This window comes from Cricetulus griseus, assembly GCF_003668045.3.
Source record: "Cricetulus griseus strain 17A/GY chromosome 1 unlocalized genomic scaffold, alternate assembly CriGri-PICRH-1.0 chr1_1, whole genome shotgun sequence".
Lineage (NCBI taxonomy): Eukaryota > Metazoa > Chordata > Mammalia > Rodentia > Cricetidae > Cricetulus > Cricetulus griseus.
Genome location: NW_023276807.1, coordinates 95,737,231 through 95,761,783, shown reverse-complemented (window position 1 = coordinate 95,761,783; position 24,553 = coordinate 95,737,231). Strand labels below are relative to the sequence as shown.

Sequence of the window (24,553 nt, the reverse complement as noted above, 5' to 3'; positions counted from 1 at the left end):
AACCAGCAAAAAAAGTACAAAAGTGAAAACAAGAAACACACACTTACACACACACTCACTCAACTCATTCCCACAAAACAAAAAAATGGTAATCAAAATAAGCAAAAGGCCAATAAGATAAGACAAAATAAAAGACAAAAACTAAAATCAAAGCAAAATAAAATGAGGCAAAAGTCTACAAACATAGCATTTAGTTCTTTTTGTATTGGCCAAGTGTTCCTGGCCAGGGAGCCTGCCCTGAAGTGTGGTGAATGTACCCAGTAAGACTTTACTGGAGAAAACTGATTTTTCCTTTGCCAGTGAGTATGAACTGCAGATAGCTTCTTTGTTAGGGGTGGAGACCTTGCTCTGCTTCCCATCACCTCTGGCTCCTAGCAATCTTTCTACTTCCTCTTCTGCATAGATCCCTGAGCCCTGAGTGGTTTTGCTGTGATAAAGACATCTCATTTAGAACAGAGTGTTTCAAAGTCTCTAATTTTCTGCACATTGACCACTTTGTGGGTATTAACCCCTGTCTTCTGCATGAAGAAGCTTCTCTGATGTGTGTTGAGTGAGGCAATGGTCTAAGTTTATAGCAGCATTTTATTAGGGGGTCATTTCATTTCATTGCTATGTTCCTTTAGCACAAAGTGGCAATGGCTATAATAATAGCTTGGCTATAGCTTGTGGTATAGGTTTTTCCCTAAAGCCCATATCCTATCTAGTCTCAGATTTTTTCCACTTTAGCAGTTTCAGGTATGGTTTCCATTTCATGGAGTGGGCCTTAAATACAATAAAAAAGTGGTTTGTTGCTGGGCTCATACCTTTAATCCCAGAACTTGGGAGGCAGAGGCAGGCAGATCTCTACGAGTTCAAGACCAACCTGATCTACAAGAGCTAGTTCCAGGGCAGCCACCAAAGTCACAGAGAAACCCTGTCTTGAAAAACCAAAAAATAAAATAAAATAAAATAAAAAACTGGTTTGTTACTCCTATAACAGCTGTGGCAATATTACACCAGTATATCTTACAGACAAATTACTTTTTTAGGTGCAGGTTTATAGCTGGGAAATACGGATGATTCTCTTTTTCCTTTAGTAGCATTTGGCTTACCTTCCAGTACCATGAATATTAGACAACAGTGATGAATCTTCCAGTTAGGCACAAGCTCAACTTCTTCCTGTGTGATGAGCTATGTGAGTGTTGTCTAGTAATATGGCCTTAACTTCAGATAAGGCTATAGCCTGTGCTTACTTGAGGGTTTCCATGGTGTCACTTTGGTGAATGACTTAACATGTAACCCATTCCTGGCACTGGTAACCAACCTTATCCCAACCTTATGCTAATAACCAGGGTATTGTCGCCTCTATTACTTGGTGACTCCATTTAGATTCCTTTCATATATGTATATATGTAGGAAGCTTCTACAGGAGTAGGCTTCCATATGGCTTTTCAAGTGGTTTTTCAGTGTCATTTGTCCTCCTTATATTCCCTGCTTTACCCTTTTCTCCAACCATATTTTTTTATAGATTTCCCTTTGTCTCTTCATAACAATATATTCTAGTTGATCCTCTCATCCCCTTCAACACTCTTACTAGACCCCTATGTTCTGTGGTTATTCAGATTGCTGCATACTTATTGAAGGCTTAAAATCTAACACCTAAGTATAAGAGAAAATATACAATGTTTGTCTTTTGGGGTCTGGGATAAGTTACCTCGTTCAGGGTGTTTTTTTCTATCTCCATCTATTTACCTATGAATTTCATATTTTTATTTTGTTAACAACTGGATAATATTCTATTGCGTAAATACACCACATTGTCATTATCCATTGATTAGTTGATGGACATCTAGGCTGTTTTCATTTTCTGGCTTTTATGAATAGATCAACAGTGAGCGTGAATGAGCAAGTAAGCATACCTTTAGTGAACACACAGTCCTTTGGATTTATGCCCAAGAGTGGTATAGGTGAATCTTGAGGGTGATCAGTTCTTAGTTTCTGAGGAACTGCCATGCTGATTTCCATAGTGCTTATACAAGTTTGAGCTCCCACCAGTGATGAGTACATGTTTTCCTTTCCTTGCATCCTTACCAGCATGAGCAGACATGTGTACTGTTGATCTTGACCTTTCTGAGTGGGGTAAAATGAAATCTCAAAGTAGTTTTAATTTGTATGTCTTTGATAGCTAAGAATCTTGAACATTTCTTTAAGTGTTTCTCAGCTGTTTGTGTTTCACCTTTTGAGAATTTTCTAATTAGTTCTGTGTGAGGGTTAATCTGTGATTTTAGCTGTAGTCATTATTTTTTATGAACTTGGGTACCTTTGTGTTTGGTGCATAAATGTTTAGAACTGCAATATCCTCCTGGTGGATTTATTTTTCTGTCATGAGAATGTAGTGCCCTTTCCCATTTATTCTGATTAGTTCTGGTTTGAAGTCTATTTTGTTAGATATTAAAATGGCTACACCTGCTTGCTTCTTGAAGCCATTTACTTGGAATATCATTTTCTATTCTTTTACCCTAAGATGATATTGACCCTTGTTGGTGAGTTATGCTTTTTGCATGCAGAAGATGGATCCTATTTTCTAATCCAATCTGTTAGTCTATGTATTTTTATTAGGGAATTGAGACCATTAAGATGAGAGTTAACAATGATCAGTGTTTATTTATTCCTCTTACTTTTTTTTATCGTGTAGATTCTTCTCCATGCTTTTGATTTACTATTCTGGGGTTAATTATTCTTTTGTTTTCTTGGATGTGGTTTACCTCTTCAGCTTAAAGTTTCCCTTCTAGTGTCATCTGTAGAGATGGATTTGTGGATAGAAATTGCTTAAATTGGTTTTATTGTAGAATATTTTTATTTCTCTGTTGATTGGCTTGATAATTTTGGTTGATGTTGTAGTCTGGGCTAGTGGCTGTGGTCTCTCTGAGTTTGTAAAATATATGTCTGGGCCCTCCTGGCTTTCAGAATCTCTCTTGAGTAGTCAGGCATTATTCTAATAGGTTTGTTTTTATATGTCCCCCTTTGCTCCCCATTGTAGCTTGTAATATCCTTCTTTGTTCTGTACATTTAATGTTTTGATTATTATGCATCATAATAATCTTGTCCTATCTATTTGGTGTTCTGTATACTTCTTGTACCTTGATAGGAACTTACTTATTTAGATTGGGAAAGTTTCCTTCTTTAATTTAGTTAACACTATTTTCTGTGACTTTGACGCTGATTTCTTTTTCTTCCTCTATCCCCACTTGGTCTTTTCATAGTGTCCCAGATTTCCTGCATGTTTTGTGCATGGGTTCTTTTGAGTTTAATGTTTTCTTTGACTGAGCTATCTATTTCTTCTACCTTGGCTTCAACACATAAGATTCTATTTTCCATGTCTTATAATCCATTGGTAAGGTGTATCTCTGAGTTTTTTGTTAGGCATCCTAACTTTTCATTTTCATTTTTATTTTACTTTGCACTTTCTTTAATGATAATTCTTCTTTGTTAAATTCTACTTTAATGTCTTGAATTGTTTACATTATTTCTTTCAACTCTTTGTGTTTTCACAGACTTCGTTGAAGGATTTATCCATATCCTCTTTAAAGTCCTCAAACATATTAATAATTACTATTTTTATATCTTTGTCTTGTTTTTTGGACTCATTACATATCTTGGGGCCTGCTACAATAGGGTTAATAGCTTCTGGTGGAGGCATTTTGACCATTCATGTTTGTGTTTTTTTGCTGGAATCTAGGTATCTGGCATTATGTATGAAGTATTTCTTCTTGTTGACACCTGTTCTTGTCTTTGTTGGGTGGGTGTGCTATTGCTTTCTGGATCCTAGGCTAGTATGGTGACTGTGGTTGTCCCCGATAGAGAGTGCTTCTTTGGGTCTGGGTGTCATAAAGGAATGGACATAGGCTTGGAGGGAAGGTTGAAAGAGGCTGTGGGAAATATCTCAGGGGGACAAGGGCTATACCAAGAGGTGATATCCCTGGAGAATGGAGGTGTGTAGGAGGAGAGGCTTCTGCAGTCAGGCTGCTACAGGACTAAGGTCCAATTTGGAGAGGCCATAATGGAGGGCAGTAAGGTTAGTGAAAATAGCCTGCCTGAGACCCAGCTCAGTGTGGCTACTGGGAGTCCCTAGTAGATAGCATTGAGTGGCAGCTGAGACCAGGGAATGCTTGGACTACATAGAGGACTGAAAGGGTTGGGAGGAAAGAGCTATACTGGAATTTCATCAAGAAGCAGAATTCCCAGAGAAAGGAGGTATATTGGGAGGAAGGGATCCTGCAAGTAGGTTGAGTAAGAGTAAGTTAGAAGATAGTGTAATGGAGGGAGGCTAGTGAAAATCACCTCTGTGAGTCCTATCCCAGTGTGAACACTGGTGTGCCCTGGTATAAGTGTTTCTGAGGATTGGTGACAGAAACAAAAGGACAGAGATGGATTAGAAGAGAGAGCTGAGAGGGCTGCTGGAACTTTTCTACTGTTAAAGACACAGGTTGCCTTGATTTTTAACAAATACTTTGATTGTGGCACGTGGGGAGTCCCTGCAAATGGCTGACAGAGGAAAGATCTGGGAAAGAAAGAAGGAAATGTGGTTCACCACAACTTAGTTAGCCAGTGTTGAGTCAACCTTCTAGAGTCTGACCCTGAACAGCTTGCTTTTGACATACTTAAGCATAGCATAACTCTTGGGAAAATGTTTGCTCAGGACAGTATCACAGCAAAGCTTAATAGGTGACTACCTTGAAACTCTTTTGTGAAGTACAAGTAGTTTGCAAAGTATCTGTGACTCTTCCACAAGAATGGGATCTATAGACTGAGAAACAATGCTCAGGAGAAGGGTATAGGGATAAAGGGTCTGGCATAAGCGCAGACTAGATTCTTTTGAAAAGTACAATGGACCTCATTCATAAGAATGGGTTCTAGTGACTGAAAAAGCAATGCTCAGGAGTCTGGGATAAACATAATAGTATGGGGGATTTGGTGAGGCCTGGCTCTCACCAAATATAGCAAAAGATTATTAACCACAATCTAATCCTGGCATCTAGGTGGAAACAGGTGTAAATCCCTTTCACTGAAGTGAAAAGCCTACAAATTTAGCATTGCTCCTTGTCCTGTCTGTGAGCATGAGGACTTGATGCTTTCTACAGTGATATACAATACATTATTTAGTTTTACTTTTTTTCTCATGGTATCTTATCCTTCCATCAACATCCCATTCTTCTGTCCCATCCTAACTTATATCTACTAGTATTTTATTCTTGAGATCGCCTTCTCCGGTGACCCAGATGACTCTTACATGTCAAAATGTCAGTCAAAGCTAATGAGTACACTCTACCCCTTGTTGTCTTGACACTGAAAAACAGCACCTTCAAACCATAACTTGTTACTCCTTGTCTTCAAGATTTTCATGTTAATATCATAATACAAAACACGGTCCCACTTTTAAAATTCCCACAGTCCCTAAATTCTTCAATACATTAAAAGTTCAAGGTCTCTTTAATGTGGGCTCCAGTAATTAAAACAAAAACTTTATTATTTTAAACAGGAAGACCTAGAATCACAACCAGATCCAAGCAACCTCCAAATCTTACAGTTTAAGTCTAAATTCTGTAGTTATGTTCAACATCTGCCCAACATCACACACTTTATGGTCTTTGATCTCCAGAAAAGCTTGGGAAGATCCATTTTCCAGAGTTGCCATCCATAGCCTATATAGCTTATGCCATAGGCTTAGGTTAGCTCCACTTAATACCCCTGTCCTTCCTGGATGTCACAAGGTCCTGGAATCCCCAAAACCTTGGAGTTTCCACTGCTACTAAGACTGTACCTTTACCAAAGGCCTCTTCTGGCATTTTCAGAGATACTTGAGCTCTGTCACACAGTGACAAACCATAGTTGTTCTCCATGACTCCTTCCTTCCTTTAGTACCACTGTGACCTAGGTGACTCTCACATTCTATTTGCCACATTCTTCTGTGAACTTGAGATGTAACCCATATCCATGCCTTGAATGTAACCCATCTCTGTGCAAAGACTCTAAGGAAACACTTTCCCAGTGAAGCTCAGGTTTCACCTAAATGACAATGATCTCTCTTTACTCACTAATTTTTTCAGCCCTAACTGACCAGCACTCTATTGTCTCGACAAAGCACACACACTTTTCTAGCACACTTTATTCTTTCTGGTGACCCCATGGAAACAATTATCTCTCTGTTCAGTGTGTAGGATTCCTTAAGGTACTTTCTTTGGTGTTGGCTTTGTGGTTATGACTTCCTTTAGTTTGTGTTTCTCACAGAAAACTTTCCTTTCCCATTCAACGATAAAGGACTTCTTTCTAGATATAGTAATCTTTTGGCAGCTCCTGTCTTTTGTGGCTTGGGTGCTGTTCTGTGTCTTCCTGGCTATTGTGATTTTTGTTGGGAGACCTACTGTTATTCTAATGGGTACACCTTTATAAATAACTTGGTGCTTCTTTCTTGCAACTTTTAATGTTCTTTCTTTGTGCTTTAACTGTAAGTGAATTTGGGAGGTTCTTTGATGGTCTCCTCTGTGTGGTATTCTAAATGTCTCCATTATCTTGGCACCATCTCTTTCTCTAAGCTTGAGAAATTTCCCACTATTGTATTATTGAATATATTTTCCATACATTTAGTTTACTTCTTCTATGGAATGATTCATGAATTTGATCTTTTAGTCCTATCCCATGGGTATTACTTTTTTGTTTATATGTTCTACTTATTACATCTTTATTGTTGCCTTTAGGGCCCATTGTCCATTTATTTCTGTCACTGAGGCATTCTACTGAGTTTTTTTTTTTTAAATTTACTTATTAGTTCTATGTAGGGAGACACCCTAGCCCCGCCCAATAGTCCTGGGACAGGTACCAGGTGGACCCGGGACTCGCCCATAAGGGCGTTGTGAAGGAAAGCGGGGGTGACGAAAGGGAGCTTCTTAAGGGGCTGCATGTGGGGACCCTGGCCCCTTTTGTTCTGGCCCAGCCTGCTGGGTTCTATAACCTAGCTCTGGCCTGTGTTTTGCCTTGGTGTCTTCTTGAATAAAGAGACTTTAATCGTTACAGTTCTAGTTAGGGAATAAGCTTGTTTCAAGTCCCTTCTCCCTCTCCCTCCCCTCACCCCGATCCCTCCTCCCCCACCCCCAGCCCACCCCCACCCCATCCACCCACCACTCCCCAGGCAGGGTAGGGCCCTAAACAGGGGCTCTGCGAAGTCCACCAAATCTTCCTATGCTGGTCCTGGGCCCTTCCCCATGTTTCCAGGGCCAGAATGTAACCCTTCATGTGGGATGGGCTCTCAAAGTCCCTTCTTGCACCAGGGAAAAATACTAATCCACCACCGGAGGCTCCCTGGAGTGCAGAGGCCTCCTTATTGACATCCATGTTCAGGGGTCTGGATCAGTCTTGTACTGTCCTCCCCAACAGAATCTGGGTTCGATGTGCTCTCCCTTGTTCAGCCCAACTGTTCTTGTGGGTTTCTCCAACCTGGTACAGACCCCTTTGTTCTTCATTCCTACCTCTCTTCAACTAAATTCCCGATTTCGGCTCAGTGTATATCTGTGAATGTCTGTCTCTGCTTCCATCAGCCACTGGGTGAGGGCTCTAGGATGGCATAAAGAGAAGTCATCAATCTCATTTTAGGGGAAGGGCTTTTAGGTTATCCTCTCCACCATTGCCTGGATTGTCAGATCGTGTCATCCTTGTAGGTCTCTGGAGATCTCCCTGGTTCCAGATCTCTTCTCAGACCTATAGTGGCTCCCTCTGATATGGTATCTCTCATCCTGCTCTCTTTCCTCTATTCTTCCCCCAACTCAATATTTCTGCCCCTCCATTTCCTCTCCTCTACTCCTCTTCTCTTGCTCCTATTGTAGCAGCTCCTTCCTTCCCCCCTACCCTCATGCTCCCAATTAGTTCAGGAGTTCATGCCACTTCCATTCCTGGGGACCATTTATCACTTAGAGTCCTTCATGTTTCCTAGTTTCTTTGGTGAAGAGGATTATAGGCTGGTAATCATTTGCTCTATGTCTAAAATTCATATATCAGTGAGTACATACCATGTTTGTCTTTTTGTGACTGGGTTACCTCACTCAGGATGGTTTCTTCTAGTTCCATCCATTTGCCTGCGTATTTCAAGATTCCATTGTATAAATGTACCACATTTTCTCAATCCATTCTTCAGTTGAGGGGCATCTAGGTTGCTTCCAGGTTCTGGCTATTACAAACAATGCTGCTATGAACATGGTTGAACATATGTCCTTGTTGTATGAACATGCACTATTTGGGTATATACCCAAGAGAGGAATGGCTGGATCTTGAGGTAGACTGCCATTTTTCTGAGCAACCGCCATACTGATTTCCAGAGTGGTCTTACAAGTTCACACTCCCACCAGCAACAGAGGAGTGTTCCTTTTTCTCTACATCCTCTCCAGCATAGATTGTCATTGTTGTTTTTTATTTTAGCCATTCTGACAGGTGTGAGGTGGTATCTTAGCGTTGTTTTGAGTTGCATTTCTCTGATGGCCAAAGATTTTGAGCACTTTCTTAAGTGTCTTTCAGCCATTTCAGATTCCTCTGTTGAGAATGCTCTATTTAGTTCTGCACCCCACTTTTTAATTTCATTGTTTGGTGTTTTGGTGGCTAGCCTCTTGAGCTCCTTATATATTTTGGAAATCAGTCCTCTGTCAGATGTGGGATCGGTGAAGATCTTTTCCCATTCTGTGGGAGGTCGTTTTGACCTACTGACTGTTTCCTTTGCCTTGCAGAAGCTTCTCAGTTTCAAGAGTTCCCATTTATTAATTGCAGACCTCAGTGTCTGTGCTACTGGTGTAATGTTCAGGAAGCAGTCTCCTGTGCCAATTTGTTCAAGGGTAATTCCTACTTTCTCTTCTAGAAGATTCAGTGTGGCTGGATTTATGCTGAGATCTTTGATCCATTTGCACTTAAGTTTTGTGCATGGTGACAGTTTGGATCTATCTGCAATTTTCTGCATGTCCAAATCCAATTGTACCAGCACCATTTGTTGAAGATGCTATCTTTTTTCCATTGTATAGATTTAGCACCTTTGTCAAAAATAAGGTATTCGTAGGTGTGTGGATCAATATCAGGGTTTTCAATTCGATTCCATTGGTCTATCTATTTTTGTGCCAATACCAAGCTGTTTTCAGAACTATGGTTCTATAATATAGCTTGAAGTCTGGGATGGTGATGCCTCCAGAAGATCCTTTATTGTAAAGAGTTGTTTTGGCTATCCTGGGCTTTTTATTTTTCCATATAAAGTTGAGTATTGTTCTTTCAATGTCTGTGAAAAACTGTGTTGGGATTTTGATGGGGATTGCATTGAATCTGTAGATTGCTTTTGGCAGGATTGCCATTTTTACTATGTTAATTCTACCTATCCAAGAGCATGGGAGATCTTTCCATTTTCTGGTATCTTCTTTAATTTCTTTCTTTAAAGTCTCAAAGTTCTTATTGTACAGGTCTTTCACTTTTTTGGTTAGTGTTACCCCAAGATATTTTATGTTGCTTGTGGATATTGTGAAAGGTGATGTTTCCCTGATTTCTTTCTCATTGGATTTATCATCTGTATATAGTAGGGCTACTGATTTTTTTGAGTTAATTTTGTATCCTGCTACCTTGCTGAAGGTGTTTATCAGCCGTAGGAGTTCCCTGGTAGAGTTTTTTGGGTCACTAATGTAGACTATCATGTCATCTGCAAATAGTGAAAGTTTGACTTCATCCTTTCCAATTTGTATCCCTTTGATCCCCTTTTCTTGTCTTATTGCTATAGCCAGAACTTCAAGTACAATATTGAAGAGATACGGAGAGAGCCTTGTCATGTTCCTGATTTTAGAGGAAATGCTTTGAGTTTCTCTCCATTTAGTTTGATGTTGGCTATTGGTTTGGTGTATATTGCTTTTATCATGTTTAGATATATTCCTGTTATTCCTGTTCTCTCCAAGATCTTTATCATGAAGGGATGCTGGATTTTGTCAAAGGCTTTTTCAGCATCTAGTGAGATGATCATGTGGTTTTTCTTTTTCAGTTTGTTTATATAGTGGATTACATTGATGGATTTTTGTATGTTGAACCATCCTTGCATCCCTGGGATGAAGCCTACTTGATCATGGTGGATGATTTTTCTGATATGTTCTTGGATTCAGTTGGCCAATATTTTATTGAGTATTTTAGCATCGATGTTCATGAGGGATATTGGTCTGTAGTTCTCTTTCTTAGTCATATCTTTGTGTGGCTTGGGTATCAAAGTGATTGTAGCCTCGTAGAAAGAGTTTGGCAATATCCCATCTGCTTCTATTGTGTGGAACAGTTTGAGGAGTACTGGAATTAGCTCTTGTTTGAATTTCTGGTAGAATTCTGCAGTGAAGCCATCTGGCCCTGGGCTTTTTTTGGTTGGGAGGCTTTTGATGACTGCTTCTATCTCATTAGGGGTTATAGTTCGATTTAAACTGTTTATCTGATCTTGATTTAATTTTGGTAAGTGATATTTATCCAGAAAGTTGTCCATTTCCTTTAGGTTTTCCAATTTTGTGGAATACAGGTTTTCAAAGTATGACCTAAAGATTCTCTGGATTTCCTCAGTGTCCGTTGTTATGTCTCCCTTTTCATTTCTGATTTTGTTAATTAGCATGCTCTCTCTCTGCCTTTTGGTTAGTTTGGCTAGAGGTTTGTCTATCTTGTTGATCTTCTCAAAGAACCAACTCTTTGTTTCATTGATTCTTTGTACTGTTTTCCTAGTTTCTACTTTGTTGATTTCGGCTCTCAGGTTGATTATTTCCTGGCGTCTACTCCTCCTTGGTGTGTTTGCTTCTTTTTGCTCTAAAGCTTTCAGTTGTTCTGTCATTTCTCTCATGTGACTTTCCTCCAGTTTATTCATGTGGGCACTTTGCTATGAACTTCCCTCTTAGCACTGCTTTCAGAGTGTCCCATAAGTTTGGGTATGTTGTGTCTTCATTCTCATTAAATTCTAGGAAGTGTTTAATTTCTTTTTTTTATTTCTTCCTCAACCCAGGAATGGTGCCATTTGGTGTTATTCATTTTCCACGCGAATGTAGGTTTTCTGCAATTTGTATTGCTGTTGAAGTCTAGCTTTAATGCATGGTGGTCTGATAAGATACAGGGGTTATTTCAATTCTTTTGTAACGTGGAGGTTTGATTTGATACCAACTATGTGGTCAATTTTTGAGAAGGTTCCATGTGGCTCTGAGAAGAAGGTATATTCTTTTGTGTTTGGATGGAATGTTCTATAGATATCTGTTAAACCCAGTTGGGTCATGACTTCTGTAAGATCCTTTGTTTCTTTGTTAACTTTCTGTCTAGTGGTCCTGTCTAGTGGCATAAGGGGGGTGTTGAAGTCTCCTACTATAAGTGTGTGTGGTTTTATGTGTGGTTTGAGCTTTAGTAATGTTTCTTTCACAAATGTGGGTGCCTTCGTATTTGGGGCATAGATGTTCAGGATTGAGATTTCATCTTGATGGACTTTCCTGTGATGAGTATGAAATGCCCTTCTTCATCTCTTTTGCTTGATTTTAGTTTAAAGTCCAATTTGTTAGATATTAGGATTGCTACACCGGCTTGTTTCTTGAGGCCATTTGATTGGAAAATCTTTTCCCATCCTTTTACTCTGAGGTATCGCCTGTCTTTGAAGTTGAGGTGTGTTTCTTGTAAACAGCAGAAGGATGGATTCTGTCTTCGTATCCATTCTGTTAGCCTATATCTTTTTATGGGTAAGTTAAGACCATTGACATTTAGGGATATTAATGTCCATTGTTTGTTGGTTCTTGTTTGTTTTGGATTTATTGTTGGTGGTGTCATTGTGTGTGGATTTTGCCCTCCTGCTTCTTTTTGTGTTTGGCAAAATTAGATTATCTATTGCCTGTGTTTTTGTGCATGTAGTTATGTTCCTTGGGTTGGAGTTTTCCTTCCAGAACCTTCTGTAGTGCTGGATTTGTGGATATGTATTGTTTAAATCTGTTTTTGTCATGGAATATCTTGTTTTCTCCATCTATAATGATTGAAAGTTTTGCTGGGTACAGTAGTCTGGGTTGACATCCATGCTCCCTTAGTGCTTGTAGGGTATCTATCCTAGACCTTCTGGTTTTCAGAATTTCCATTGAGTAGTCGGGTGTGATTTTAATTGGTTTGCCTTTATATGTTACTTGGCCTTTTTCCTTTGCAGCTCTTAATATTTTCTCTTTATTCTGTAGATTTGGAGTTTTGATTATTATGTGTGTGTGGGGGACTTCTTTTTGTGGTCCAGTCTGTTTGGTGTCCTAGAAGCTTCTTTCTGTAGGTTGGGGAAGTTTTCTTCTATGATTTTGTTGAATATGTTTTCTGTACCTTTGAGCAGTGTTTCTTCACCTTCTTCTACACCTATTATTCTTAGGTTTGGTCTTTTCACGGTGTCCCATATTTCCTGGATATTTTGTGTTAGGGATTTGTTGGACTTGAGGTTTTCTTTGGTTGATGAATGTATATCCTCTAGCGAGTCTTCAGTAGCTGAGATTCTCTCTTCCATCTCTTGAATTCTATTGGTTATACTCACATCTTTAGTTCCCGATCGTTTATCCAGCCTTTCCATTTCCAGCATGGTCTCATTCTGTGTTTTCTTTATTGTTTCTATTTCAGCTTTCATGCTTTGAACTGTTTCAAGAGCTTCCTTGACTTGGTTGGATGTTTTTTTCTTGGCTTTCTTTAGATTCTTTAAGAGATTTATTTATTTCTTGAATATTTTGGTTTGTCTTTTCCTCCATTTCCTTTAATTTTTTGTTTGCTTTTTCTTCTATTTCTTAAAGGGATTTTCTTGTTTCCTCTTTAAAGGTCTCTATCATCTTGCTGAGATAATTTTTGAGGTCCATCTCATCTTCATGCTCTGTGTTGGGATTTTCAGATCTTGCTGGAGTGGAGTCCCTAGATTCTGGTGGTGTCATATTGATCTTTCTGTTGTTGAGTGAAATCTTATTCTGTCTTCTTCCCATATCTTCTTTTAGTGGGTGCAGGTGGGGTCTCTCTATCTCCTCTTGTGACCCAGTGGTGTATGGTGGCCAGGAATTCAATGTCCACAACTCTGGATGGTCTTGACTCTCCTGGTAGTCTCCTCACTAGTTCCTAGTTCCTGGGTCGGTTGGCAGAATGGAAGAGTGGGGTGGGGTGCTAGCAGATTCAGGGAGCAGGGAGCTCCTCCCTGCCTGGGTGTGTCTACACCAAGCCCACAGGCGCAGGCAGCAGTGGGGGGGCGGTGGGTGTGGTCAGGGTGAGTGATGTTTTGGGCGGGAGTTGGGAAAGGGCAGAGACTCACTCACCTTGTTCCTGGGTCAGTTGGCGGAATCTCTACTGAGTTTTTATTTGACTCATTGATGTTTTGTTTGCTAAAACTTGAATTTGATTTTTTTCTATTGAATTATTCATATTGTACATTATCTTTCTTATTTCATTCAACTATTTATGTGTCTTCTTTGAATTCATTACAGAGTTTATTCATATCATATTTTATTTCATTGACTCTTCTTTATATTTTAATGTATTTTTTAGTTTTGTTTATATGTATATGTGTGTATCTCTGTGGTGGTATGTGCATGTGTGAATGATAGTGCTTATAGAATCCAGAAAAGTGCCTGTGGACCTGAGGCTGAGGTAGTTTTGAACCACTCAACTACTCAATGGGTAGTAAGAACTGAACTTGGGTTCCCTCTCTTCTACCATGAGGGTTCATGATCTAACTCAGGTCATCAGGCTTGGTGGCAGTGGCTTCACCTGCTGAGTATTCTTACCACCTGATCTCCTTTTGAATAACTCTTTCATCCTAATTAGTCCCTTTCTTAATTTCATGACCTTTTTCTTTTGTCCACTGAGTTTAATTAGGATTGCCTGTACAAGTGTATCTAAGGGAATGCTAACTTAAGAATGGGCAACTCACCAATAGCTATCCCACTAAAGAAAGTAGTCCTTCCTTTCTCTGGCAACCATCAACTGCCAAGAACTACTCACAAAAGGGTGAACTTATGTGCATGCCTCAGTCATTCACTGTGGAATTTTGGAGGCCCAATTTTGTACTGACCTTGTGGTATGCACAGCTGGTACCTGTTCTTGACTGGAAAGGCTGTGTGATGACGAATGGCAGTGTTACAGAGCAATCTTCTCTTTGTATTCATTTGGCTTACATTCTTTCTTATTTTTTTTCCATGTTTTTCTCCTCTTCAAAGATGGGCTCTGAAAGGCATGGTAAGGCTGAGTACACAGTGTAACTTATTCTCAACATACTGGCTCATATAAGTCTTTGCATTAACCTTTCTTCACCTCAGGAGTGTCTCCACTCAAGAATTCATAAATATTTAGAAGGCTGCTTGACATGATCATTTAGTAAAACAATAGTAGTATGCTCCCACTTAGGGCCTATGAATGCTCTGTCAGCAGGATTTTGTCTTAGACTACAGATCACACATATATTCCCATTGAGCAGGCTTTAAATCCAAATAGACACTAGTTGTTACCCTTAAAGCAGTCATGCCACTATTGTACCAGTAAGTACACTTTGCCTGGCATGTTAGTTTTGTAGTGTGGAAATTCCACAGCTGGGGAAGACCGAGGCTGAGTTTTCTTCAATAGTAACTTACATAGCATATTCAGGTATTATGTAGGTTAGCCAGTTGGGAGAGTGCTTCCAACTCAGTTCCAGAAGGCTATTGACAAACATCACACTGGTGTGCCTTAGACCTTGTCACTTTTAGGCACTTGTCACTGTTCATTCCCCCTCTGGGACATCTCTGGTAATTAACTTCCTTGTTTAGCACCAGAGTAGGGAAGACAATTCAGTATCAGACTATGGTATCAGATCTGATGACAAGGGACTCTCTGTAGCTCTCATTCAGTTTGTTCCTTCTAACTTACTGCAAACCAGTGCTCATCCTATAATCCTTTAACACTTGCCCTGGGTTCCCATTAAGGGCCATTGATACTAGGCTGGATGTTTGTCACTAGAGTGGCCCTACAGCTGACTCAACAGGAACTTTTAAAATGGTTTCTTGCTACGCTTTGGTCAAATGCTGCAAGCATGGTGAGGTTTTCCTAGCACTTAGGTCTGATGCAGAGAGCAGGATTCTTCTCTGCTTCAACTGTAATTCTTTTCAGTCATGAGTCCACTGTTCATATGGTTTTTGAGTCTCTTGCTTTTCCTTTGGTCTCCAGTCCCTCTGATGTTTGCATTTGTTTCTTGTGGGAGTCTCTTTCAGCTGAGTTCTGCTCTAAATTCTCTGGTACTAGAAGTATGGTACTTGTTTTCTGAGGCCCCCTCTATTTCACCTGGTTACTGATCTTTGCCCTTGCACTTACTCCTCATGTAGAGTTGAGACCTCTTGAACAGACCCATTCTCTGTTCTACTCTCTCATTTTTCCTCTCTTTCCTTACTGCTGGGCCTCAATACCTTGTTGCCTTCACCAGCCTCAGAGGCTGGCTGCTCTCTGACTATCCAGGTCTATTTCTCTAGGTTCTCCAGTGGTTTTTTTCTGTGTCCTCTGCTTTATACCTCCTCCCATGAACTCTAGAATACATTTGATCACTGAGCATTCTAGGATAATGTTCTACAAAGCATATGAACCTTAATGTACAGGTTTCGATTTTTTGGCTCCTTAGCTTTATGAAGTCACTGTTTTCCATCACCATTTTTCTTCTTTAGGGACTTCTATCATAAATTTCCTCTTCCTATGTCTTCATTCATAGAATTTCACTAATTATTCAAAGCTCTCCATTGCTGCTGCTTTGGATGCACTTTTCTAGCTGTCTTCCATCTCCTCGTGTGTTCCAAGTAGAATCAAATTCCTTTGTAGTTTTTCAGTTTCACCATCATGGAAGTTATATTTTTTGTCATCTATTCCTTCCCAAGTTCTTAGAGCTCATAATTTTTCTGTCTTGTGATCTTGTCATCACATCACTCAGTTCTAAGAAGTCTCTATCCAGTGGATCTTATAAAGGCTTTGCCTTATTAAGTCTTTTAAAATAAATATACCCACCATTTTGATCTGTTCCACGTCACCAGATTTTTACCATATATTCCTCCTTTTTTATTAACCATGCAACCTCATTGTTTCTCTGCTTCTTGGGTAGACATGCTAGATTTCTGTTGCTTTGATTGTTACTTTTCTAGAACAACCAGGGAATTCCTGAGTGGGCATCTGAAAGATGCCCAGTTGGTATGTGGAGCAGGTGACATTAGCTGCAATACAACTGAAAAATTTCTTTCAGTTGCAACAAGAATTTCTGTGGGTCTCTAAGAAAGCCCATCCTATTCTTTTTCCCTGAAATAGGTCCTAAAAGTTCTGTGGTAATACTACCTACTTAATGTGCAGCTTGACACCAATTTACCATGAGCCACTGTGCATATTTCCCCTTGAGAGTGTGTTCTTGAAGATGCAGCTATGATTTTCAAAGGACAAGCTTTGCTATCAAAGTCTTTCTTATCTACTTTGCATGGATGAGTCCTATGTGAATGATGAATGTGACTGGTTTTGGCCTTTTTTTTTTCTTTCTCATACTTAAATGTCCTTTTCAAGCCTTTAACAAAATTCAAATGTACATTTTTCTCCCTCTCCTGTTGATTTCTGGAGTATTCCAGGAGCAGACAAAAAGTCATGTCTTACATCTCCATTTTTAAAATGCTAACCTCTTTCTCTTAAATGGCTTTGGTCAGCCGCTGTGTGAGGTATTTCCGATGCTGTATGCACTAACACAGTTCCTCTATGACCTCAGGCTGCTGTGATTCTGAGTCTCTCTTAGATTATTTGTAATAAAAACTCAGTGATCCAGATCAAGGACTCCTGACTAGTGTGACTTTATGGGGCTATCTGAGTATACTTGGTTAACATTCGGACTCAATACTGATGAGGTCAGAGTTCAGATGCTGCCACCTTCAGGGCTGTTAGATAAAAATGAAGAGGTTTATAAACATGCAAACATTTTCTTTTTTCTCCTCTCTCTCTTTTTTTTAAATTTATTAGTTCAAATTAGGAACAAGCTTGTTTCACATGTCAATCCCTTCCCCTCTCCCTCCCTCCCCCACCCATCTCCCCTTACCCCCTACCTACTCCCCACTCCATCTACCCTCCACTCTCCAGGAAGGGTAGGGCCCTTGACGGGGGGCTCCCCAAAGTCCACCATATCATCCTGGGTCTGGCCTAGGCCTTCCCCCATGTGTCCAGACCAAGAGTGCATCCTTCACTTGGGATGGGCTCTCAAAGTCCCTTCTTACACCAGGGAAAAATACTAATCCACTACCAGGGGCCCCCTAGAATGCAGAGGCCTCCTCATTGACACCCATGTTCAGGGCTCTGGATCAGTCCTGTGCTGGCCTCCCAGACAGCAGTCTGGGGTCGATATGCTCCCACTTGTTCAGGCCAGCTATTCCTGTGGGTTTCACCAGCCTGGTGCCAATCCCTTTGATCTTCATTCATCCCTCTCTGCAAATAAGTTCCAGAGTTCAGTTCAGTGTATATCTGTGGATGTCTGACTCTGCTTCCATCAGCCACTGGATGAGGGCTCTAGGATGGCATAAAAAGTAGTTATCAGTCTCATTATAGGGGAAGGGTGTTTAGGTTATCCTCTCCACCATTGTCTAGATTGTCAGTTTGTGTCATCCTTGTAGGTCTCTGGAAATCTCCCCAGTGCCAGATCTCTCCTCAGACCTGTAATGACTCCCCCTAATATAGTATCTCTCATCCTGCTCTCCTCTATTCTTCCCCCAACTCAATATTTCTGCTCCTCCATTTCCTCCTCTCCTTTCCTCTTCACTTCCTCTCATTCTGGCAGCTCCCTCTCCCCTACCCTCATGCTCCCAATTAGCTCAGGAATTCCTGCCCCTTCCCATTCCTGGGGTCCATGTATTTTCCCCTTAGAATATTTTCCCCTTCTTGTTTCCTAGTTTCTTTGGTGAAGAGAATTGTAGGCTGGTAATCCTTTGCTCTATGTCTAAAATTCATATATGAGTGAGTACATACCATGTTTGTCTTTTTGTGACTGGGTTACCTCACTCAGGATGGTTTCTTGAAGATTCAGTGTGGCTGGATTTATGTTGAGATCTGTGATCCATTTGCACTTAAGTTTTATGCATGGTGACAGATATGGATCTATCTGCAATCTTCTGCATGTCCCAATCGAGTTGTGCCAGCACCATTTGTTGAAGATGCTATCTTTCTTCCATTGTATAGTTTTAGAATATTTGTCAAAAATAAGGTGTTCATAGGTGTGTGGGTTAATATCAGGGTTTTTCAATTCAATTCCATTGGTCTATCTGTCTATTTTTGTGCCAATACCAAGCTGTTTTCAGAACTATGGCTCTATAATATAGCTTGAAGTCAGGGTTGGTGATGCCCCTAGAAGATCCTTCATTGTAAAGAGTTGTTTTGGCTATCCTGGGTTTTTGTTTTTCCATATAAAGTTGAGTATTGTTCTTTCAGGGTCTGTGAAAAACTGTGTTGGGATTTTGATGGGGGTTGTGTTGAGTCGGTATATTATTTTTGGCAAGATTGCCATTTTTATTATGTTGATTCTACATATCCAAGAGCATGGGAGATCTTTCCATTTTCTGGTATCTTCTTTAATTTCTTTCTTTAAGAACTCAAAGTTCTTACTGTACAGGTCTTTCACTTTTTTTGGTTTGTGTTACCCCAAGATATTTTAGGTTGCTTGTGGATATTGTGAAGGGTGATGTTTCTCTAATTTCTTTCTCATTGGATTTATCATCTGTATATAGTACAGCTACTGATTTTTTTTTAGTTAATTTTGTATCCTGCTACTTTGCTGAAGGTGTTCATCAGCTGTAGGAGTTCCCTGGTAGAGTTTTTTGGGTCACTTATGTAGACTATCATATCATCTGCAAATAGTGAAAGTTTGACTTATTCCTTTTCAATTTGTATCACGTTGATCTTCTTTTCTTGTCTTATTGCTCTACTTAGAACTTCAAGTACAATATTGAAGAGATATGTAGAGAGTGGAAAGCCTTGTCTTGTTCCTGATTTTAGAGGAATTGCTTTGAGTTTCTTTCCCTTTAGTTTGATGTTGGCGGTTGGTTTGGTGCATATTGCTTTTATCATGTTTAGATATATTCCTGTTATTCCTGTTCTCTCCAAGATCTTTGTCATGAAAGATGTTGGATTTTGTCAAAGGCTTTTTCAGCATTTAGTGAGATGATCATGTGGTTTTTCTTTTTTAGTTTGTTTATGTGGTGGATTATATTGATGGATTTTTGTATGTTGAACCATCCTTGCCTCCCTGGGATGAAGCCTACTTGATCATAGTGGATGATTTTTCTGATGTGTTCTTGGATTTGATTCGCTAATATTTTGTAGAATATTTTTGCATCGATGTTCATGAGGGATATTGGTCTGTAGTTCTCTTTCTTAGTCATATCTTTGTGTGGCTTGGGTATCAAAATGACTGTAGCCTCGTAAAAAGAGTTTGGCATTGTCCCTTCTCCTTCTATTGTGTGGGACAATTTTAGGAGCACTGGCATTAACTCTTGTTTCAATTTCTGGTAGAATTCTGCAGTGAAGCCATCTGGGCTTTGTTTGGTTGGAAGGCTTTTGATGACTGCTTCTATTTCATTAGGGGTTATAGGTCGATTTAAACTGCTTATCTGTTCTTGGTTTAATTTTGGTAAGTGATATCTATCCAGGAAACTGTCCATTTCCTTTAGATTTTCCAATTTTGTGGAGTACAGGTTTTCAAAGTATGACCTGATGATTCTCTGGATTTCCTCAGTGTCCATTGTTATAGCCCCATTCATTTCTGATTCTGTTAATTTGCATGCTCTCTCTCTGCCTTTTGGTTAGTTTGGCTAGAGGTTTGTCTATCTATTTTCTCAAAGAACCAACTCTTTGTCTCACTGATACTTTGTAATGTTTTTTCTAGTTTCTACTTTATTGATTTCAGCCCTCAGTTTGATTATTTCCTGGCGTCCACTCCTCTGGGGTGAGTTTTCTTATTTATACTCTAAAGCTTTCAGAGGTTCTGTCAATTCTCTTATGTGACTATTCTCCAGTTTCTTCATATGAGCACTTAGTGTTATGAACTTTCCTCTTAGCACTGCTTTCAGAGTGTCCCATAAGTTTGGGTATGTTGTGTCTTCATTCTCATTAAATTCTAGGAAGTCTTTAATTTCTTTTTTTATTTCTTCCTCAACCCAGGAATGGTGCCATTGGGTGTTATTCAATTTCCATGAGTTTGTAGGTTTTCTGCAATTTGTATTGCTGATGAATTCTAGCTCTAAAGCATGGTGATCTGATAAGATACGGGGGGTTATTTCAATTCTTTTGTAACTGTGGAGGTTTGCTTTGTGGCCAATTATGTGGTCAATTTTAGAGAAGGTTCCATGTGGCGCTGAGAAGAATTGTGTTTGGATGGAATGTTCTATAGATATCTGTTAAACCCAGTTGGGTCATGACTTCTGTAAGATCCTTTGTTTCTTTGTTAACTTTCTGTCTAGTGGTCCTGTCTAGTGGCGTAAGGGGGGGGGGTGTTGAAGTCTCCTACTATAAGTGTGTGTGGTTTTATGTGTGGTTTGAGCTTTAGTAATGTTTCTTTCACAAATGTGTGTGCCTTTGTATTTGGGGCATAGATGTTCAGGGTTGAGACTTCATCTTGATGGACTTTTTCTGTGATGAGTATGAAATGCCCTTCTTCATTTCTTTTGATTGATTTTAATTTGAAGTCCAATTTGTTAGATATTAGGATTGCTACACCGGCTTGTTTCTTGAGGCCATTTGATTGGAAAATCTTTTCCCATCCTTTTACTCTGAGGTAACACCTGTCTTTGAAGTTGAGGTGTGTTTCTTGTATAAAGCAGAAGGATGGATTCTGTCTTTGTATCCATTTTGTTAGCCTGTATTGTTTTATGAGCAGGTTAAGACCATTGACATTGAGGGATATTAATGTCCATTCTTTGTTGGTTCTTGTTTGTTTTGGATTTATTGTTGGTGGTGTCATTGTGTGTGTATTTCACCCTCCTGCTTCTTTTTGTTTTTGGTAAAATTGGATTATCTATTGCCTATGTTTTTGTGAGTGTAGTTATGTTCGTTGGGTTGGAGTTTTCCTTCCAGAACTTTCTGTAGTGCTGGATTTGTGGGTATGTATTGTTTAATTCTGTTTTTGTCATGGAATATCTTGTTTTCGCCATCTATAGTGATTGAAAGTTCTGCTGGGTACAGTAGTCTTGGTTGGCATCCATGCTTCCTTAGTGTTTGTAGGATATCTATCCAGGACCTTCTGGCTTTCAAAGTTTCCATTGAGAAGTCAGGTGTGATTCTGATAGGTCTGACTTTATATGTTACTTGGCTTTTTTCCTTTGCTGCTCTTAATATTTTCTCTTGATTCTGTAGGTTTGATGTTTTGATTATTATGTGTAGAGGGGACTTCTTTTTGTGGGCCACTCTGTTTGGTGTTCTGTAAGCTTTTTGTACATTCATTGACATATCCTTCTGTAGGTTGGGGAAGTTTTCTTCTATGATTTTGTTGAATATGTTTTCTGTACCTTTGAGTTGTATTTCTTCACCTTCTTCTATACCTATTATTCTTAGGTTCAATGTCTCCATTGTACTTTAGAAATGGAACCCAGTTAGAGTGTGTGTGTGGCGCGGGGGGGGGGATAGAAAGGCCAGTTGACTAGATAAAAATGTACAAATTGGGGAAATAGGAAGGGTGAGAGACATTAATTTGTTAATTTCTATGTATAAATAATTATCTATGATCAGTTGCTAGCATTGATTGAAAATATGTAATGATCACAATTAGCTGGAAGAATTATAGTCATGAGTCAATGGGCTATTTCATATCTTTGACGTGATCTGCCTAAATCAGGTGTCAGAGGTCAAACATTAGCTACCTGAGTCACCTTGAGCCCCATGTCTTTGGCATGAAGTCCTTTGTATCTGCACACTTGTAAATCAAGATGCCAGCTGCAACTGCAAAGGCCTTTTGAGGTACTGCTTCTTAAGGATACTTGTAACTTGTAAAAAACTGATCAAAACCTGATAGAGGCATAGACCTTATTGTATTCATGATCCTGAATCAATTCACCTTACTTGCTGCTGACCCCACTTGCCCTTGGATACTGATTGAATTAATTATACTCTGACAGGTTTCTCAACAATGTTGGCTTCTTTTTTCCACTGATTATGATGTTGACTTGGATGGTATCTGTGGCCAGCATGGTTCGGAAGCTGGTTTATGAGCGAGAGATCCAGATAGAAGAGGTAAATGGCTTTGATATTGCCTCTGGGATCACAGGGGAGGATTTAGGGGGTGGCCTTCCAATTAGATCACCTGGTCTCTCTCTTTATTCTTCCTTCCCTTTGTTGAGTCTCCTTCCCAGGAACATTGTTTTCTTTTGGAGTTGCAAAGATTGTTAATAATGATTGATATTTCCTATTGAGACAGAAGGAAATCCCATAATAATTGCCCGAGATTAGAGGTACAAAGCCATTGTTGCTCATTGGTAATTTTTATAAAACATCACTTTCCACCTTCATTTCTGGTTCAGATTTATACAAAGAATTCTAATATTTTTGTTCTAATATTATTAAAATTTGAAAACACCAGACAACTGCACTTAAGAATGAGAGTGTGTAAGAGCATCTGGTGAACATGTGATAGCCTGTTCTTCCTCAAGGAAGAGTGAAGGCAAGCAATAAAGGGCACTCATTGTTTGATTACTGAATAGTTACTGAAATACAGGAACCACATGGTCAGCTATTGATACTCTACACATTATTTGCCTCTTTACAACCATCTACTCAAGAGTATCTGTGTTCGTCCTCTAAGTGGATTTGATCTATGAGCACAGAGGCCAGGAGACAGAAGGTTCTAATTGTTGAGATCTCTAATGTACTTACTAAGTGGCCAGCAAGGGACCATACTTCAGAGCTACTTAACTTCCTTTCATATGAGGTGAGGCCCAATCCCTGAAATATCACCACATGGTATATGAACAAATGGTAGGCTAGGGGAGAAATTAATTTTATTAATTTAAGCATATTATTTTGTACAGTGCATTCTATAGCCCATGTAAAGGTCACCTCAGCCAGGGAATTCATCTCATTTTCCTGCTTCATCATCATTTGCCTTTATTAAACAAAGCTGGCACACATAGACAGGAGAACAAAAGCTAAGAGAAACACAACAAATCCATCCAAACAGAAAATGTAATGGAACTGTGGCAACCAAGCCTAAATCTAAGACATCTGTTCACACCTGTTCTGCCATGGTTCTTACTGGTGACACTGTTTCATGTGTAGCTTCAGTTTTCTCACCATGAATACAGTGCTGTCAGGTCTCTGAGAAATCATCCTTGAAGAAAGTGACCTCCTCAATGCCTTTCCTGGGTTAGGTTGGCAAAACAAGTGGTTCACTTTCTTACTGGTGTTTCTCTTGCTCATGATCTCATCTGCTTTTACTCACGTGTCCCCTGCTGTGATAACCCAGGCTTCTTCTTTTCACAGTACATGCAGATGATGGGGCTGCATCCAGCCATCCACTTCCTGTCCTGGTTCCTGGAGAACATGGCCACACTGGCTCTCAGCAGTGCGGCTCTGGCTGCCATTCTGAAGATGAGTGGCATCTTTATGCATAGTGATGCTTTTATTGTTTTTCTTTTCTTGCTGGACTTTGGGGTGTCAGCTGTCATGCTGAGCTACTTCTTAAGTGTGTTTTTCAACCAAGCTAATACAGCAGCCCTGTGTACCAGCCTGGGGTACATGATCAGCTTCCTGCCCTACGTGGTTCTGCTAGTCCTGCACAACCAACTCAGCTTCACCATTCAGACCCTTCTGGTGAGTGAGATACTCTGTAAAAATGAAAGTAAAACCAATAGGTACCCTCTAATCATGACATAGCCCCAGCCAGCCAGCAGCCTGTCTTCTTCTAACTTACATGGAACATCTGAGGTCTCTACTCTGTATTCTGTCCACAGATGCAGGACTACAGTGGTGGTTCATTGACTTGCAGTGATGTAGTCGCAGGCCATAAAGAATTGTCAGTTTTCTGTAATGGGGTCTCTCTGAGGATTCTGGGAAGTCAGCAACCTCCTGAAGGAAACATATAACTTTGGATTCTCTTTGTTTCATGCATGGGAAGAAATAGATTTCTGAAGCTATTTTGGAAGTTAAAAATAAGCATTTTTCTTGAAGCATCATGAGTTACATCACATTAAGTGGAAAGATCTCTCCGTTAGCAATGTCAGAATCACTCATCCATTTGAAATGTATGCCCTGAAAAAGAGTGAGAGTGCTTTCAAGTCTGTAGTATAAAATGTGCAGAAGAGAGCAACAGATTCTTTCTTGACTGTTGTCTGGAAGGCACTGTGTCTGACACATAGTAGGAAATCAGTCAGTATGGTAGGGGTAAGCACATCAATGACAGAGCTAGAGTTGTATCTATACCAGATTGCATCCCCTCTTCTAGTGAGTCAGTACATGTCCTGAAATGACAATCTTTAGGAGATATGATCAAAATCACTTTGAGAAGGACTTAGGGACATTTCAAGACCATGGATTACTAGTTCATTTGGAAACA

General features: G+C 39.7%; 1 protein-coding gene across 1 annotated transcript in view; it reads left to right on the top strand.

Annotated features, from left to right (window-relative positions):
* Window positions 1-24,553, top strand: part of LOC100767606 (ATP-binding cassette sub-family A member 13) — a 406,786-nt gene that overhangs the window by 142,577 nt on the left and 239,656 nt on the right. Inside the window, exons 32-33 of the mRNA XM_035452975.1 lie at window positions 22,122-22,236; window positions 23,482-23,811. Of these exons, the coding sequence (XP_035308866.1) occupies window positions 22,122-22,236; window positions 23,482-23,811 (445 nt within the window). The remainder of the gene's footprint in view (window positions 1-22,121; window positions 22,237-23,481; window positions 23,812-24,553) is intronic.